This window comes from Leiobunum rupestre, chromosome 2 (assembly GCF_980474605.1).
Source record: "Leiobunum rupestre chromosome 2, qqLeiRupe1.1.hap1, whole genome shotgun sequence".
NCBI lineage: Eukaryota > Metazoa > Arthropoda > Arachnida > Opiliones > Sclerosomatidae > Leiobunum > Leiobunum rupestre.
Window position 1 is genome coordinate 11248202 of NC_143385.1, and position 18818 is coordinate 11267019.

General features: G+C 35.7%; 2 protein-coding genes and 1 long non-coding RNA gene across 3 annotated transcripts; all 3 read right to left on the reverse strand.

The window, feature by feature from the left end:
* Positions 1–1052: 1052 nt before the first annotated feature.
* On the reverse strand, positions 1053–1866 carry LOC149956109 (NPC intracellular cholesterol transporter 2-like). The gene is made up of 4 exons (XM_090164624.1): positions 1705–1866; positions 1507–1608; positions 1259–1437; positions 1053–1191 (listed from the first exon to the last, which is right to left on the reverse strand). Exons 1-4 carry the CDS (start codon positions 1796–1798, stop codon positions 1102–1104), a joined length of 465 nt encoding a protein of 154 aa, XP_090020750.1. The 5' UTR covers positions 1799–1866; the 3' UTR covers positions 1053–1101.
* Positions 1867–11655: 9789 nt separating this feature from the next.
* Positions 11656–15317, reverse strand: LOC149956110 (uncharacterized). The gene is made up of 2 exons (XM_090166764.1): positions 13373–15317; positions 11656–13261 (listed from the first exon to the last, which is right to left on the reverse strand). The coding sequence occupies exons 1-2, from the start codon at positions 15315–15317 to the stop codon at positions 11715–11717; spliced, it is 3492 nt and encodes a 1163-aa protein (XP_090022890.1). The 3' UTR covers positions 11656–11714.
* Positions 15318–15396: 79 nt separating this feature from the next.
* On the reverse strand, positions 15397–16974 carry LOC149956111 (uncharacterized). Its single transcript, XR_016478159.1, has 5 exons — positions 16900–16974; positions 16710–16829; positions 16504–16642; positions 16346–16409; positions 15397–16283 (listed from the first exon to the last, which is right to left on the reverse strand). It is a non-coding gene; the product is annotated as an uncharacterized LOC149956111 (long non-coding RNA).
* Between the last annotated feature and the right edge of the window lie 1844 nt (positions 16975–18818).

Sequence of the window (18818 nt, forward strand, 5' to 3'; positions counted from 1 at the left end):
GAGGGCGGTAGCTTTACCGTCGATTGCCAAAAAAAAATTAATAAGCCTGCTAACTTTTACCAGTTCTTTATTAGTTTTCGAATATCTCCCCAGGCGACACTATTTTTACTCTTATACTGTATAGCCTACCTCTTCTCAGCGTTTTCTACGCTTCATTTCGAAAACGCTTCCATGTGCACCTTTATTGTATAGGTCTTTTTCACATTATTTTATATTTTCAAATTTTGGTATAATTTCTAAGTACGTTTGAATGTTAAGAAAGACAATTTAGGAATCCCTAAATTAGAATTTTTCTACGGAAATTTAAATAATAAACATTTTAAATAAATGCTTTTTTAAAGTCTCCTCAAAAACGTGCGCCAAGTACCTTTAGCTAAACTTAGACATGGTTACAAACGTTTAACAATTCCTCGCGGTTAACATCTTTTAGAGAACTCTTTGACCTTGTAACTTCAGAACGGAACGTGGTGGGGTTATAGTTCTAATTCAACTTCTTTATTAACAGTTGAAATACAGGGTGCAACAGTTCTTGATGTAGCATCTTCTTTTTAGAAAAAATGCTAGTTTGTACCACGTTATCTTAAAACTTTAATCTAATGTGGTTGATATTGTTACGTAATTTTTTGCGCTTTATATTTTAGTAATTTTTAATTTTGGTTTTTTAATTCAATAAAAACTATCATCTGATATTTAGTACATAATATTTAATCTATAAAAACTTGAAACAATACCATTTGGCGTAAAAACTGTACTAAGTGTTTATCTTTTTTCTTTATTCGAACAGTATCGTCCACTCTTAGCGATACTTGTTTTTCTCAGCTAACCTTGCCCGACTCCCTTAGTGTGATTGGTTTACGGGGGATAAAAACCAGGCTTTCTACCGATCCTCTAAAATCTACTATCCATGCACTACCTTAAACAGGTTACCTCGTTTTAAATCTCAAAGACTGAAGATTAAACGGGATCAAATTATTTAATAATAATAATAATAATATTATTCAGATAGGCTAATACCCAAGCAATCGAAACAGAGAAATTAAAACCTTCAGAAATTTTATTTACAGTAAAATACAAAACAGCATAAATAGAATAATAACGCGTTTAGGCCTTCCTGACGTCCACTTGCATTTGGGCGCAGGCAATGGTCTGTCCCTTCTCGTTCTTCCATTCGTAAGTAGTCTTAAGCAACTTCTGCGAAGAGAAATTGAAATTAAGAGAACGGGATAATTTGTCGCATAGTTTTCAAATTAAATCTTACAGTAGGAATAAATCTCTTAACGGTGTAGTACGTGACATAAGTGTAGACCTTCCCAGGCACCATCGGACATGAAGGCTTGATCTTTCCGGCGCAAATGTCGTCGTTTTCTTTGGGGAACACCAATTGGCGACCACGCAAAAACGCGGTTATGGAAGTGTTCACAGATTGAGCTGGGAACGCTATTGAATAAACATATACCCATTGAAGGATTATCACAGGTAGTTAAAGACTTGTTTAAAAATACTTACGAGCACGAATGGCAGCTTGTATAAGTACCGTGTCACCGTGTTTCAAAACGCACGGCTCGCTCTTGCATAGCGGAACGTGAATTTTCAAGACACTGCCGTTTCCTATTTGGTGACAAAGCAACGTTTCATGATACTAATGTACTCGATATACTACTGGATATAAGTCGCAAAGTTCTGCTTATTTCAAACATATCTTACCACAATCTTTGAATTTGACGGCCAAAATGGTTTCAAACGCGAGGCTGAAAAACACGCAAGTGATCAGAGTTAATACATTTACAGAAGGACTCATTTCCAACGAAAGTACTTTAAACAAAGTAAAATAAAAACGATATTGAACACTCGGAATCTGCTCACGATATAATGATTAAGTTTGGGTTTCGTCGCCTTTTATCTGTTCAAATTGCTGGTTTTTTTTTGCGTTTTTGCGGGTTTTTTTCGAATATATTTTAGAATATAATCCCGAACCAGTGTTTCCAACACCGAAAGATTATCCGTTACTTTGTCTGATAGCACCAAAACATTTCAACTTTATCAAAATCACATTAATTTTTTAAACATTCGCAGATAGCAGTTAGCTGGTTTACAGTAATTCGTATAAGCCGATAAAAATACAATTTCATACGTTTCCTTTAACCAAATGTGTAATAGACAGGTTAAAACCACTTCTCGAAAACGTGAACGTGGGAACTTGTAGAATGTACACAATAAAGTTACATCTACATTGCGACTATTTTCCATACACGTTTTCACATCATAAAATAAAGGTTTTAATGCTTTTAAAAAAATCCCTGTAGCCTAAAATAGAAACCGTTTCTCCAAATGTTTTTTTTATTTACTGATTTTTTCTACAATCTCAAGAGAATAGCTGTTTGATGGACTGATTTTTTTCTTTAAACGCAGATCAGTTAAGGAAGTGAGGGGTGGTGGAGTGGTTAGCACTTTCACAATAAAAAGAGCACGGTTCGATCCCAGCTTGCGGAACTGACTGAAAACTCCGAACCATTCCTTCCGCGTGTTATCTGCCCAATGGTTGAACTGTTTTTTCCCCACCTTCTATTAAAATCTTGTTGAGGTTAACGGTAATAGTAAGTAATGGAAACTGTTGGCTCCCATGGCATGAAGGGCTTACCACCCCTTAATACGCAGCATAACCCGGCCACCGGAAATAATGGAATTTCAAGTGGCTATATGAGTTTGGCATGTGCCAAGGGTATTAGCCTAACTTGCGATAGACCAATTTTGATATTCGTGGACAGGATAATGACTAAGAACTGAAGTTGACCGCCACTGTTTAAAAAACGCTTGATGATTTAGGACTAAGGTGGTGCCTTGGGTATTAGTTTTCTTTTATGCTATCTGTATGAAACAAGAGTATTACTGATATTCCTTAATGGATAAAAATGCCAAACACTATCCTGAACCGAAAAAAAAGGCAGATAACGGCGACGTGTTTTATTGGAACTCCGTCACAGCCTTAGTCAAAATTCGGTCTTCCACATGTGCGTTACAAATAAGCCAGATACTTACACATTTTTACCTCTCCGAGAGGACATAGTCCCCTAGGAGGAGTATTACAATCAGCGTGTCTGTCGGTGTGTGTGTGTGTGTGTGTGTGTGTGTGTGTGTGTGTGTGTGTGTGTGTGTGTGTCTATATATATTAACCGTGATACTATTCAGTATGGACATTATAATTAATGTACTTAAGGTATACTAGTATGGCCACCTTACCTAGTGTTTCAAGCGCCATGTAAAATGACTATGTGCCATAAAGAAGGTATTAAATATGTTTACACAAAGTATTTAGAAAGTGATTAATGGATTATTTATTTATTGTTATGAAAACGGTAAATTTATACAATGTTTTTTACGGGGGGGGGTAGTTTAATTTCGTTTCAAAATAAGAGGGGCGCCAAAAATTCCCCTTTGCCCAGGTGTATAAAATTACTTGAGTCGGCCCTGGCGGGACATGTTTTATTTGATTAGGAGAATTAGGCTAAAGTTTCAACTTTATCCAATCGTGTTGGCGCCATCTGTTTCTATAAGCAGACACTTTTGTAAAACATATTACGGTTTAGTTTTCGAATAACACGATTTGATTAAGTTCATTTACTAGGCCTAACTCTCCAACCCAACAAATACTGTGCCGCGAAACCGTAGGCTCTGGAAGGTGGATTTGGATCTCTATTTACTCTACCTCATTGGTTACACCTCGGGTAGCCTCCTCACGGGTAAACTACTACTAGTAGTTTGCCCATGGTCTCCTTGTGAGTGCAAGCCGGAGACCCTCTTTCAACTTTTGCAGACGACGGGGGAGACAAGCGAGCCTAGCAAGGCAGCGACTGCGAGCATGGCGCTATATAGCGCACGAAACACACAGACGGGTTAGAGAAAGGACAAGATTTTTGTTGGAAACCGCAACACAGTGTTTCAAAATCGACTTTTTTGTGCCAAAATTAAATTTCAACAAAATATAATGAATGTGTATATATTATTGATCACTGTTTTTAGCTCAGTCCGAAAATATAACTTATATTCTGGTAACTGCCACCAGGGGGCCAAACGTTCCCCTTTGGGAATTTTGTGGAATTTCTTTAGTCAATGTGTGTATAGGCTTCTGCTAAACGTAAATTTAAAATTCGGTGAAAATCGGTTGTACAGAAGTTCTGTAAAATGCGCTCAAAGGTTCAAATTTGATCAAAATATGGCATATTCAAACGGCCTTTTTCCAAAATGTTGCAAGTAGTTGCAGAAAAAATCATCATAATTTGGTAGAATAAGTTCCGCATTATAACTTGCAAAAAGTCCGAGTGCGAAGTTGCGCGAAGTTTTCAAGATATATACATTTTTATAACTCCGAAAAACATTTTTTGAAAACGCAATTTCGCCAGGTCTCTGTTCATCTTGTTTTCCTTCTTTCCACTACAAAATATTCTACGCCGGATCATAGCCGGCTGTATTAGAGAAGGCCAGGAAATCCAGGCGATTTTTCTTAACAAAACTTCCCGCGCTCCTGGCGGCTTTATCCACTAGATGGCATCTTTTGGCCCAGTAATATTGTGAGGTCAGAGGCTAGCCGTCTGCTACCGTTAATGTATTTCCATACCATTTGAATTTCGCGCCTATGAAAACTAGGCATATAAGCGCCATCTAGCAACAGGAGCTGCATAAAAAATTTCTTTAGGCCACCCCCTCCGAAAAAACGATTTCCTGGCCTTCTCTAATACAGCCGGCTATGGCCGGATCAACTTCTATTTCATCCTCCTGTTAGTAAGATTTTGCTGTGCGCTTGCGCATGTAATTTCCAACAATTTAAAATTTGAGATACAGTAGTTTCATGAAGGCAAAAATTAAACTAACAAATCTAATGTCAACAAAATATTATTACAATGGAATTTTTTTTAGTTTATTTCTGTCTGTTATTTTTAACTTATTTACACAATCGAGTCTTTGCGTTTCACAGTTAGTAGAAACTATACTTAAAGCAAACCGTGCTTTTAAACAGTGTATATATTGCAAACCAAGTAAGTGATGTGTGCAGTGGTTACTAGTTTTGTTTCAACTCTTAATTTTGTGTTCGTCATGTACCCATTGAATTTAACTTTTTCGAAATCGCCACTTTCTTTAACTGTTTGTCCAATATAAATTTGTTTTTAAACACCTCCTAAGCTCTGAAAAATTATTTTTAAAATTAAATTCAACGCTGGAATGTCAAAATTAAGAACTAATGAGGTTTGTGTTTCTACTTGCGAATCACAAGTGGTTAAGAATAGAGATCTAGTCGAGATTTTCCTGAAGAGAAATGATTTTGCAGAAGAATTACGCCTTTGTTTAGAACTTATCAAGGATCCAGAACATTTAACACTAGATGAAGCAGGATTAAAGTTACAAGTTAAGAAAATAAAAAATTTAAAAACAAAGTTTCTAAACAAGTACAAAAGCAGCCATCGCATCAAAAACCATTTCCTGACAAAGAATGCGGATTGGTTAAGTAAGACGTTCACCAATATTACACTAGAAAAAACCTCGGTTAGCAAAGATATTTGTACCGAACCCAGCACTAGTTCCACTGGAAGGCTAACTAAGGATTTTTCACTGATGCGTCCTCGCACACAAAAAAGGGACATTTCAGTATTATCAAATACCTTGTCTGATCAACCTTTGACAAAGGTTTTGAAGGCTGTACAGTTGTCCGCTAAGCGAGATGGAGAAAAAGACATTTCCACTCTATTGAAAGAGGTGCTAAAAAGTCCAGGTCTCTGTGCATCTTGTTTTCCTTCTTTCCACTACAAAATATTCTACGCCTGATAAACTTCTATTTCATCCCCCTGTTAGTAGGATTTTGCTGTGCGCATGCTCTCGCAGAAATTGATTTAGATTGTCTCACCATAGCCGGCTGTATTAGAGAAGGCCAGGAAATCCAGGCGATTTTTCTTAACAAAACTTCCCGCGCTCCTGGCGGCTTTATCCACTAGATGGCATCTTTTGGCCCAGTAATATTGTGAGGTCAGAGGCTAGCCGTCTGCTACCGTTAATGTATTTCCATACCATTTGAATTTCGCGCCTATGAAAACTAGGCATATAAGCGCCATCTAGCAGCAGGAGCTGCATAAAAAAATTCTTTAGGCCACCCCCTCCGAAAAAACGATTTCCTGGCCTTCTCTAATACAGCCGGCTATGGTCTCACATGTCTTGTTCCTATGTAATTTCATACAATTTAAAATTTTAGATACAGTCGTTTCATGAAGGCAAAAAATAAATTAAATTAAACAAAACTAAATCATTTTAATATTTGCTTTTCCTTTGTTTAGCAACTTTAGAACAGGAACCTACAATAAATTGAAAGTACCATTTGCCGATTATTATATAAAGAATCAATATAAATGAACAAACACACATTTATTATCTTGTATTGTGCATTTTGAACAAATTACGTTGAAATAAGTAATGAAATGAATACTTCATTTTTGAAAACAAAAAATACTCGTGTAACAACAAGTAAAATTAATAATAAATAAAAATACACTTTCATTATTTGCCCGAGTTAAGTTTTTAAGTGATATAAGTAAAATTAAGTAAATATTATTTAAAAATGTTCCTCATTTTCCAAAATAAGACCAAGACCTTGCATATCCGCATGTAAATCAAATGAATCTTCCAAATCGATGTCGAACTCTTCACCAGCATTAGCGCATGGCGGTTGCAAAAATTCTACTTGATAACTTTCTTTCAACAAAAGAATATTTTTTCTCTTTCTTTCAACAAGCGAAAAATCTGAGATTACCGGGTCAGACGAATCTAGAGATCGGTTGAAGATGTCAAGTAGGTTATCTCTTCTGCTAGTTTTTCTAGAATGGAACTCTCTATACTGGCGATACATCTTGTTTTTTGATTCTGCAGCCTGTTCGCTGAGCAATCCCAATGGTAGAGTAGAAAACTTTATTATGTCTTTACCATGAACCAGAAGCTTATGCACGCTTACAGGCATGTAGTACCAACCGTAACTTTCAAGGTATGTGTGAAGTAAACCTCTACAATACTCTCCAAATTTATCTTCGTCTACTGGTAATTCGCATGATATTGCGACGAGAATTACGTGCAGCTGTTCTATTAGCCAGTGCTCCAATCCTAAAATGTCGGCAAATATTCGACGGTTCCTTTCGTGGAACGCTCTTCGTGCTGTGTTGCCATCATTGGAAGACCCACTTCCACCCGGTTTCGGAAAGTCAACCCTAAGTGCCAATTGGGACAACAGTTTCTCTTGAATTTCTCTTTTACGCTTCTGAAAGATTTGCTTTTTCTCGTCCCCGTCTACGCGCCAACATCTTAAACCGTCGCAGTGTCGATAGCCAAGGTGAAGGCAGAATTCTAGACATCGTATCCACGCGTGAAGTGAACTTATTCCGTATTTGAGGTTTTCAGGTTTAGGGGTGAACGTGTAGTTAGAAATGTTGTTGAATTGAGATGGGGTAGCTCCACAAATGGGACACGATTGTTGAGATTTCGTTCCGGTGACGATGCTCAATACCTTTCCATCAATGATAGTAAAGGCTAAATCATATTCGACCGATAACTTTTTATCTATTTTAAAAAAAAAATTCTAGTGGTGAAAGAGCCTTTATTTCTTCATCGACTCGGCGCTTTTCTTCTTTAATTACATCCGCCGTCTCCTTGCAGAAACTAAGTCGTAAAGGTCGACAATATCGAACAGATTGGGGCGTTTGGTTATTCCATAAGACGTGACCATTTTCAGACTTAAACTGAAGTGGAATAACGGTGGTGGCGAACAATCCCTGGTCGTCGTTATTTGCCTGTACTCCCATCAAATCCCCAAGAAATTGTAAGAGTGAATTTCTGCTCTTCCATATGTAACATATCGAAATACTGACTTAAAACTTCAGCTTGTAGGTGTACAATGCGCGTAACCGTATGGTTTAAAAGGAATTGCAATGGAATCACCGCTGATGTGTCGGATATTTGAACAGGGACCATGGGTCTGGACTCTTTTTTTATTTCGAGCACTTCACGGTACGCTGGGTATAAATCGATACCATGGGATTTTGCACCTTCTCTCAAGCGGTTATAAGTCTTCACCGTTAAGCCCTCATCAATTATCAGAGCGAAAGCTTCTTGTGGGGTATATTTCCGAAACATATTAGGTTGTTTAATTTGACTAATAATTTTATGTGGTCGTGCAGGACTTTTTAGCACCTCTTTCAATAGAGTGAAAATGTCTTTTTCTCCATCTCGCTTAGCGGAAACTGTACAGCCTTCAAAACCTTTGTCAAAGGTTGATCAGACAAGGTATTTGATAATACTGAAATGTCCCTTTTTTGTGTGCGAGGACGCATCAGTGAAAAATCCTTAGTTAGCCTTCCAGTGGAACTAGTGCTGGGTTCGGTACAAATATCTTTGCTAACCGAGGTTTTTTCTAGTGTAATATTGGTGAACGTCTTACTTAACCAATCCGCATTCTTTGTCAGGAAATGGTTTTTGATGCGATGGCTGCTTTTGTACTTGTTTAGAAACTTTGTTTTTAAATTTTTTATTTTCTTAACTTGTAACTTTAATCCTGCTTCATCTAGTGTTAAATGTTCTGGATCCTTGATAAGTTCTAAACAAAGGCGTAATTCTTCTGCAAAATCATTTCCCTTCAGGAAAATCTCGACTAGATCTCTATTCTTAACCACTTGTGATTCGCAAGTAGAAACACAAACCTCATTAGTTCTTAATTCTGACATTCCAGCGTTGAATTTAATTTTAAAAATAATTTTTCAGAGCTTAGGAGGTGTTTAAATACAAATTTATATTGGACAAACAGTTAAAGAAAGTGGCGATTTCGAAAAAGTTAAATACAATGGGTACATGACGAACACAAAATTAAGAGTTGAAATAAAACTAGTAACCACTGCACACATCACTTACTTGGTTTGCAATATATACACTGTTTAAAAGCACGATTTGCTTTAAGTATAGTTTCTACTAACTGTGAAACGCAAAGACTCGATTGTGTAAATAAGTTAAAAATAACAGACAGAAATAAACTAAAAAAAATTCCATTGTAATAATATTTTGTTGACATTAGATTTGTTAGTTTAATTTTTGCCTTCATGAAACTACTGTATCTCAAATTTTAAATTGTTGGAAATTACATGCGCAAGCGCACTGCAAAATCTTACTAACAGGAGGATGAAATAGAAGTTGATCCGGCGTAGAATATTTTGTAGTGGCGAAATTGCGTTTTCAAAAAAAGTTTTTCGGAGTTATAAAAATGTATATATCTTAAAAACTTCGCGCAACTTCACACTCGGACTTTTTGCAAGTTATAATGCGGAACTTATTCTACCAAATTACGATGATTTTTTCTGCAACTACTTGCAACATTTTGGAAAAATGCCGTTTGAATATGCCATATTTTGATCAAATTTTAACCTTTGAGCGCATTTTACAGAACTTCTGTACAACCGATTTTCACCGAATTTTAAATTTACGTTTAGCAGAAGCCTATACACACATTGACTAAAGAAATTCCACAAAATTCCCAAAGGGGAACGTTTGGCCCCCTGGTGGCAGTTACCAGAATATAAGTTATATTTTCGGACTGAGCTAAAAACAGTGATCAATAATATATACACATTAATTATATTTTGTTGAAATTTAATTTTGGCACAAAAAAGTCGATTTTGAAACACTGTGCGCAAAAAGCGCGTGGCAGCATTTTAGACAGATTTAATCGGCGTCGCGCTGGAAAAAAATCGGCGTCGCCGGCGTCGCGGTTTAGTCTGTGGGTCTGTCTGTCTGCGCTGCGAAAGCGTTCGCATTTTCGGAGCAAAGTGTAATCGCTGCGTACGCAGTTTCTTGAAATCACTACGGTCGCATTTTCGGAGCAAAGTGCGTACGCAGTTTCTTGAAATCGGAATTAGGGAAAAGGTTTTTCCAAAAGCGCCCTCTTTTCGTTTTTGGGTGTAGTATAATTTTATTTTGCGAATTGCGATTATACATGTGAAGAATCTTTGACTTATTTGACGAACCGAGTGCTGAGGGTTACGGTAAACGTCTTAATGTCCAAATGGCAGGGTTTCCACCAAATGTTCACGGTATACGTCTTATTACCAATTTGCGATAGTATCGGGTAGGATTTGAACCCGAGCCCTCCTGCATGACAGGCGATGGTTCTACCACAGAACCACCGATACATGTTACGTTTCATTGAAAATTACAAACTCAGCTCAGGGGAAGAGTATATTAATAGTTTTTAAAGTCTACATTTTTTACGTATGAAATTTTAAAGGTCAAATCTGGTTTTAGCGAAGTCAGCAGAGATAAGATGGTTAAAGGGTAGAACCCGTGGGTGGTCCACTTAGTTAGTTTTTTTTTCATTTATTTACGGATTTTCTTATAGACTTAGATATAGTCGTTTATTGATACACGAGCTGTCCTGTAGTCGTGTGGGTTTCTGTGCTTTGTTAATGGTAAGGTTTTCGCTTCTTGTTAATACATTTTCTATTGGTGTGGATATTTTGATATCTACGATTCCTAATGCAGTCATTGATTTCCTGGGTGTGATATTGGAAATTGGACGGCATTAGAATTTTTTGTGCGGTATGTGGCACAACATCAACAGGAAGTCTACGAGTCGTCCACTACCAGATGTCCAATAAAGGTATTCTACGGTATCTTCATCAAGGGCGAGTGTTGAAATAAAATGAGCGTTAAAGATGCGGCAAGTATTTCGTAAGCGAGAAAAATACAAATACCCTGTGTAGATATTTCTTTCATTAAAATTTGCTTCGTATTATATTCAACTGATAAACTTGTACTGTAAAAAGGGGTTAAATTCAATTGTGCATTGTTTTAGTACGTCTAACTCACTGTTGTAACTACTTAATTTATAATATTCTGAATAAATTGAAATCGGTTGTTTCGTCTCAATTATTTTAATCATAATTAAAATTTATACCAAGAGGGATAGAACCAGGATTACGTTTTTAGTAAATAACTCTGAAATGCGGAAATATATCTTTAATGGTCATCTCGAGAATTTAATACCACTAGGGACAATTCTTCCGAGGTATATTTTGGCAAGCTTGCCAACTTGTTATATCTGATCTTATTTTTTTCTGTATAATCATTACCTTGAACATTCAGAGTTGCTAGTCACTATTAAAATCTTTGTAAACCTGATTACTGATTTAAGAAAAACATTCGGTGATTTCCACTAGTTTTTCAGTATGCAGATCGCTTGGCGGGTAAATTTGGCCCGTTTAAAAATTAATTTCTCGACATTAAAAAAAGATACAATTTTACGACTGATATTTTTGAGTTTATTTAAACATGATCTTTCAAATAAATCAAATATTACCCAACCTGAACTTTTCCTTTAATTTTCTTAAGATAAAAACTATTTAAACTAATATTTAAATTTCTTATGAAAGTTATCTATCTAATATGTTCTTTAACTTCCTTAAGATAAAATATTTCAACTATTCTTTAACTTTCTTTAGATAAAGTATGTGGCCCGTGTAATTGTTTACGTATCAGTCTAAATAAAATATTTGAATAATAATTTATTTTCAAATATATATTTATTGATATTGGTACGTAAAATATATACATAAACATTTGTATAGATCACAATTATTGGCTTTGCAACACAAGTAGTTTTCACCATCCTGTATTAACACATCTTATCATTGATATGTATTGGACTAGTCAAGAAATTCAAATTCGAAGCTAGGAAGATTGTGTTTCGAATGGAAAATATCATTATAGGCTGAACATATATTTAATTCGTCAACAATTGCTATGCGAAGCGAATCAGTTTCTGCCGAATTCGATAATGCCGTAATACGATTTGGTGTGGTTTCATTAGCTTGTCTAATGTCTGGATTAATAGCAGGGCGATACGGCTGTTTATTATTAGTAGGATCTAAATCTGTATTTATAACATAGTCACCAGGTTCACGTTTCATAAAACTCTCTTGGTTTCCAATAGACGCTTCTCCCACTTTGCTCTTTGATTCATCATCAACAGGTTCTAATTTTACTTTAACAAAACGCGGGTACGTAAAGCTGGAAAATTCTGACTGCTCATTCGCGTTTCCCAGTTTATCACAAGAGTAAACATTTTCTCTTTTTATGAGTAATGGAAGTTTGGATTGATAATCACAATCTGGAATTATAATTTCACTTTCCGATTCGTCAAAAACGCATTCATATTTGACATTTACGTGATCTTGAGTTGATTTTCGATTATGTTCTACGCAAGGCGATTTACGAACGCAAGTATGGCTCTGCAGTAAATTTTCGGATTCAAACAACAATTTACATAAGTTACAATAAGCGTTTTCATTTGTGTTAATTACTTCTGATATTATAGCATTTCCTGGCAGCTTTGGGTCAAATATCATGTTCGCCTTTTTACTTATTGGTATGATATTTGATTGGTTAACCGTTACTGGCTCAGGTATTTGTATTGTACTATCCGAAGACGCAACAGCAATTTTGATATTCGTAACGCCAGAAATCGACGGAGAAATACTTCGTGTAGGTTCATAATCTGTCCGGTGAGATAAGCCCTTTTCAATTTGCTTAATTTCCAACTCCACACTTTTCAAGTCGACATAATATTGTTGAAGCTCGGTATTACAGTATTTTACATTACCAAAATAGCCTACTTTAGGAATGAGTTGTTGTTGGTCCAATGCTTTTTTAATATACGTTTGGATTAAGTCTCTTAGACTGTACAAACCTTGAATTCGCTCTTCCATTTTTTCTGTCGACGAAGAAAGCTTTTCATCAGGATTCGACTCGGTCTCCGTAGCCTTTACAAGGGCAATATGGTTCATATTGTTTGAAGAGGGTGGTTCATAAATAGGAAGAGCTTTGACTTGTTTTTCTGCGTTATAAGCATGATCGTCCAAATTGTTTTCCAAGGGCGATATATAAGTAGGTTTAACTACACCTCCTTTTACTGCAAGATAAATGTTATGGTCCAAATTGTCTGGCGTCGGTGGTAATTGAGCAGATGTCTCTACGATCGGTTTCTCGGCGACAGTTTCTTTTGTGAACTCGTCTCTATTGTACTTTAAATTTTCAAATTTTTTAAATTTATTAATATTAGTACAGTCTAAATTAGGCATATCAGTTTGAAATACACGAGTAGCCGCAGAATTTTCATTTGGTAAATTCACTTCAGTACCAACGTTGGAAAAGGATGGCGTATATGTTGATCTAGAAGATTCGCCAATAAACACTGCATCCGAAAAGGAAATAGACGATGTGTTTTTTAATTCGGTTAGTTTCCTATTTACATTTGTACTAGTGTCGGGCATATCTGAATTAAGAGGACTGATATCACCAGTACCTAAATCTGTATGGCTTTGGCAACTGGTAACATTAATCGTGTCATTGGGAATTATCGAGGTCCTTAAAAGGGAAATGTCTCTATTTACAGGTAAAGTAGTTCTATCGAGTATATTACTCCCAGAGATAAATTCATCGTATTCAATAGATGATTCTTCCACATCGTTCTTCGATTCATCATCAACTGGTTCTAATTTAATTTGAACAAAACATGGGTAGGTAGTGCTAGACAATTCAGACAGTGCATTCGTTTTTGACTTCTCCAGTTTATCACTAGAATTTATAATTTCTGTGCTTATGAGTTCCGAAATTTCAGACTGATCTTTACACTCGGAAATAACAATTTTCCTTTTCGATACGTCAGAAACAGGTTCAGCTTCTACATTAACGTGATCTAGAACTGAGTTCAGAACTAGTTCTACGGAGGGCAATATGCGAACACAAGTATGACTCTGTATATTGATTTCGGATACAAACCATAAATTACATAAGTTACAATACACTTTTTCTTTGGTCTTAATTACTTTTGGAAATTCTGTAATATTCGTATTTGCGGATAGCACGCTACACTTTGGGCCTTTCTTCTTTATCTTTTTACTTCCGGTTATATTTGAATCTTTAGATAATTGAATTATACTATCCGAAGATGCAACAGGGATTTGGCCATTTGAAACACAAGAAATCGACGGGGAACCAACTGGCAATGGATAAACTATATGTGCGTCGTCTAGGTTTGTAGGTGTTTCGGCACTACATGTAGGTTCGCAACTTCTCCCGTGAGATAATAAGCGTTTTGTAATGTCTTTCATTTCCAAATTCACACTCGTCAAGTCATCGTAGTATTGTTGAACCTCTTTCACATCACATTTAGGATAATAACTCACTAAATACCCTTTTTTAGGAATTTTTTTAAGTTTTTCTAATCCTCTTTTAATATATGCTTGAATTACTACCTTGAGACTATATAACCCTCGATATCGCTCTTCCAGTTTTGCAATCAATGAAGAAACGCTATCACCAGAATTTGACACTGCCTCGGTAGGTTTTTGAAGGTCATTTAACAATCTCGGTGAAGTGTTTGCGTTGAGCTGGTTCTTGGTTTCGTTTTGTAGCTTCCGCTTTCGAGATTTAGCTCCCCTAATAGGGGTCTCGGCACTCCTCGACACGTTAACAGCATCAATCATGCTACTAGCAACGTAAGTCGTTGAGCTTGAAACGGGCATGTCTCCCAGTTGTTGTTCATTCGTAGTACGGAACATATTTATTTTCACAGCGTGTTTTATTGCATTGCGCTTGTCCTCCATTTGAATCTTTTCCTCATATCTCAGACGTTTTCGAGTTTCAGGTTTGGTACCATTTTTTAAGGCGTATAGTTCGCGTCGTCGAGCATTGCGCTGGACCTTCCTTTCCTCGTGCAGTTTTCGTTTATGAGCTTCTTTCGCGTATACGTTCTCGGCGTATATTAAGCGTTTTCGAAAATTAATCTTTTCCTTTATTTCTTCATATCTCTTTCGACGTTTTTGGTTTATATTCTTCTTCGATATTGTCGGAAGAGGTACCTGGTTTATATTTGTACTATTAGTGACGCTATTTGATTCATCAACGACTACTGGCACAGGCAATTCAATGGTACCATCCGAAGAAGTAGTACGTCTCAATATTACTTTGCAATCACGGAATATTACTGGTAAACTGACTGACCATCGATTAGCAATATTTTCGATCTCTGGATTAGTCAGTGTGGCGGTACTAAGATTGGGCATAAATGCAGTGTCTGGGTCAGCTGGTGCTGCGGTTTTCAGTTTTAACTTATTTATACCATCATTACTGTCTACGTCAGAACAATTGGTGGATAATACGACACTAAGCTGAGATTGTACGTTCGTTTCAGTAACAAAGTTGGAAAATGACGAGCCAACACTTGATTTCAAAGATTCACTAAACATCGTTGCACCAGCTAAGCGTCCAGCTTCTCGGTTACAAGTTTTTTCGGCTTGTTCGTTTAAACCATTTATACAAGCATCTTCACTAGTAAAAGAAAAAGAAAAAGCAGTTGCCCGACTACTTTCAGACTGTGTGGTAAGACAATCGGTTCCACAATCCAAACTGGAAATAGAACTAAATGACTGAGAATTTACTATCCCTCTCGCTCATTCGTCATTCTCATGCAATCGCTCATTTAAATTGAATGCTTTTCTGAGAATATATTTAAGTTTTTGGATTCGACATTTTCTCGTTCATTGGCCTCTTAATCATGCCCTTTCCCAATGGACCGGTTATTCAATAATCTCTGCTGTATGTGTAGGATTTGAAATTTTAATAGGATTTAAAATGTCATCTTCATTCACACATTTCCCATTTAATCATTTTTCTGCTCCTACTGCAGTTACAAGAACCGGTTCATTTTCTAATGCTGTCTTGGTTAGAGAGACATTTGAGCAATTTCTCATTCCTCGACATTTTGACACTGGATACTGAGCTACCTCGATTAAGCTTTGTTTATTGGACAATCCTTAGGTGTTTCGACACCACAAGATTTCCTTTTGCTTGGTAGTTTCTATCTCAGGGTACCGACCTCGGGAGCATCTCTTTCGTTAAATAATCTGCTTTATATTTATTTAAGGCATTTTATTTTGAAACACTTTCGAATTTCAATGTACAGGATCTTGCCATAATAATATAACTTCATGTTTGTGTAGTCCTTCATGAAAAATTTTTAGAGCATTTGATATCCCCTTTCTTCCTTGCATACGGCTTTGTTTTATGATACCATTATCATTCTTTGTTTTGTGAGTTTTCTTTGTTGAGTTCATAGATAATATTTTCCAGCAATATTTATCCGCGTTTTGTCACATTATTTAATTCAAATAACGTGGATCTTAATGAGTTATAGTTGTATCTATTTTCAATAGCTGCAATAAATTAAAAAAATTAATTTCCTCTTTTAATGATTAAATCAAAGTTAAAACCTCACTTTTCAAGAAAATTTATCCCTCCATTCGATTTTTGGTAATCAAATCTTTTATGTTTTCTTCCAACTACACATGTATCAAATAGAAAAGAGCAAAGTTAATTATAACTTATATTTATTTCAAAGTAATGGTTTTCATTTAATATAATAATGTATCACACCCTATTACGCCTCTGGTTGTTAAAGTAGCACAAATTTAATTTAATCTATAGAAATGATGTCTTTCGTCGCGTTCTTAGCTACACTGAACATGTTAAACATTTATCAAGATACCGACGTGTTGTCCAAAGACGAAGCAATCTGAAACAGTATTAACATAAATAAAGCTTAGTAAAACACGCATTTATATTGAAAATATTAATAATACTGCTGATAGTCGGCTATGATTACGGAATCATCTTCAAACTAGTTCGTAGAGATTTTATAGGTCCATTTCTCATAAAGAGTGAAATCGCCTAGGCCTCGCATTTCGTACCGTTTTTTCAATCTGTAAAATTATTTTCAAAATTCACAAATCCAAAATAACAAAGATATGACTAAGGTTATCAATAAATTACCAGAGACAATTTTAGGTGTATCAGATAAATATAGTCATTTCTATCAATATATTAAACTAGCCGATTTTGACCAGCATCTATCACGGAGCCGATAGAATGATGCGCGACAGTCTACCTCTAACTTTAATAGATTTAGTACCTACTTAGTAAAGCTGGATACGCGACTTCAAAATAGTTTTTTTTTATTATTCTAGATTAAATTATTATTATTTCTTTGTACTTAAAATTAATTTCAAAAAAGGGTAGAAACTCAAGTTTTTCATAGTGTATAAGAATAATAATTTCTTATATATTTTTTAATCTGCCGAGGAGAACCTGAACCCCCATTCTCATAATCCACTGTGGGCGAACCGAAATCCTTTATGCGCCATTCCACATGATTTGTTTCCATGTTATTGCACATTTTATTCGTTCAGAAAGTTATAAAAAAAATTTCGTTTCGAAATTATTAGTTATTCTCACTTTTTGTATCCAAGTTTATTCCTTTCCACGTTATTTATCGTCTCCAACAGAATCGATTGGTTTCCCCGATCCGTTCGGAGCTTTATTTGCTTCTGTAAATATTAAACCTCATCTGAAAGCCTACACCATCACGCCCTTCGGGAGTAACAATTAACATGTAACATAAAAAATATTCTTACAATTCTAAAACCTGCGGCTAAATTTATCATTTTTCAAATAAAGGTTTATCTGTTTTTTTCATCCTCTATATTAATTTCATTTAATTTATTCTAACTAACCCTAAGCCACAAGTCACTTAATCGCACTTTAATTTAGATTTCTAGTAACGTATTTCAAGTTTCGTTTTACCAATCACTATAAATGTAAATTAGAAGTACTAGGTATTTTGAAGTGTTCACCGAACTTTTAAGGTAGGATAAAAAAAATTGCTTTATTTTAACATTAGTGAAACGTCGAAAAAACCAATATTATTTCGATTTGTAGACGATAATTAAGCAAGTTAATGCTTACAAATTTTAATAAACTTATCTAAATTTTATCCATTAAATAAAATTTCGGGCTAAAGCAAGCTTAAGAACTTTCCGCGGAGAGCTCCCAATGTCAAAGGACGAATTAAAACCATCAACTTATCAGAGTCTGTAATTTCTTCTGACTTGATTACGGTCTTTGTGGTGTCATGGTTACATTTACAGTAACTTTTAACCTGAACACAACCGTCATTTGTTCCAAAAATATTCGTATTTATTGTATTAAAAACCAGTTTTATAGATTTTTTTAACCTACTGAAATCAAGAGGGGTAGAGACGGGAGAGCCGTGAGTCCTGGGTATAGGTTAAGTATCGCTTACCTTTACAATTCGCAGATTGTAGTAAGGTCAAGGGATAAATAAGAGACGCTGATTGGTTGTAAATTGATCTCCAGAGCGAAGTCACTACCACCCGGGCCTCTAGGTTTGGGCTTTATTGCGGTCCCTCTGGCTTTGCTGATTTGCTCCCTAAGCCTCGTCTCGGGTCCCCTACCTTTTCGCAGTTTCCGGGGCCCTTAGGTTTGAGCCTACTCAGTCTATTGGCTAATCCGCCACTGGATAATATCTCCTTGCGAAAATGGGAGCAGCACGAGCAAATCGTAAGCCTATGTTTGCGCAAAGTTTTAATTATTTAAAAATTTAATTTCATCGATTAAAATCTCGAATGATCTTTGTTCTAATTATTTTTCGAAAACAAATCGATTGAAAGTAAGTGATATCTCAGGTTGGAATTCAGAGTCCCTTAAATTGTATAAGCGCCTTATTCTTTGTTTTTGACAAGATGATCTTTACATTAATAAGTTAACATATATATATAAATATTAATTTCAATATTTACTTTACCAATAATATGTTATATATAAAATTTCAAATATTTAAATTTTAAGTTAGAAATGCAAACCCTTACTATTTTTATTACTTTTCTAAAGGT

Excerpts from the sequence above, each read along its gene's own strand:
- LOC149956109 (XM_090164624.1), bottom strand. The coding sequence starts at position 1,798 with ATGAGTCCTTCTGTAAATGTATTAACTCTGATCACTTGCGTGTTTTTC. Across the intron at positions 1,609-1,704 it reads CGTCAAATTCAAAGATTGTG|GAAACGGCAGTGTCTTGAAA; the intron begins GTAAGATATGTT and ends GTCACCAAATAG. Across the intron at positions 1,192-1,258 it reads TTAAGAGATTTATTCCTACT|AAGTTGCTTAAGACTACTTA; the intron begins GTAAGATTTAAT and ends TTCTCTTCGCAG.
- LOC149956110 (XM_090166764.1), bottom strand. The coding sequence starts at position 15,317 with ATGTTTAGTGAATCTTTGAAATCAAGTGTTGGCTCGTCATTTTCCAAC. Across the intron at positions 13,262-13,372 it reads CCAAAGCCATACAGATTTAG|TGTTTATTGGCGAATCTTCT; the intron begins GTACTGGTGATA and ends TTTCGGATGCAG.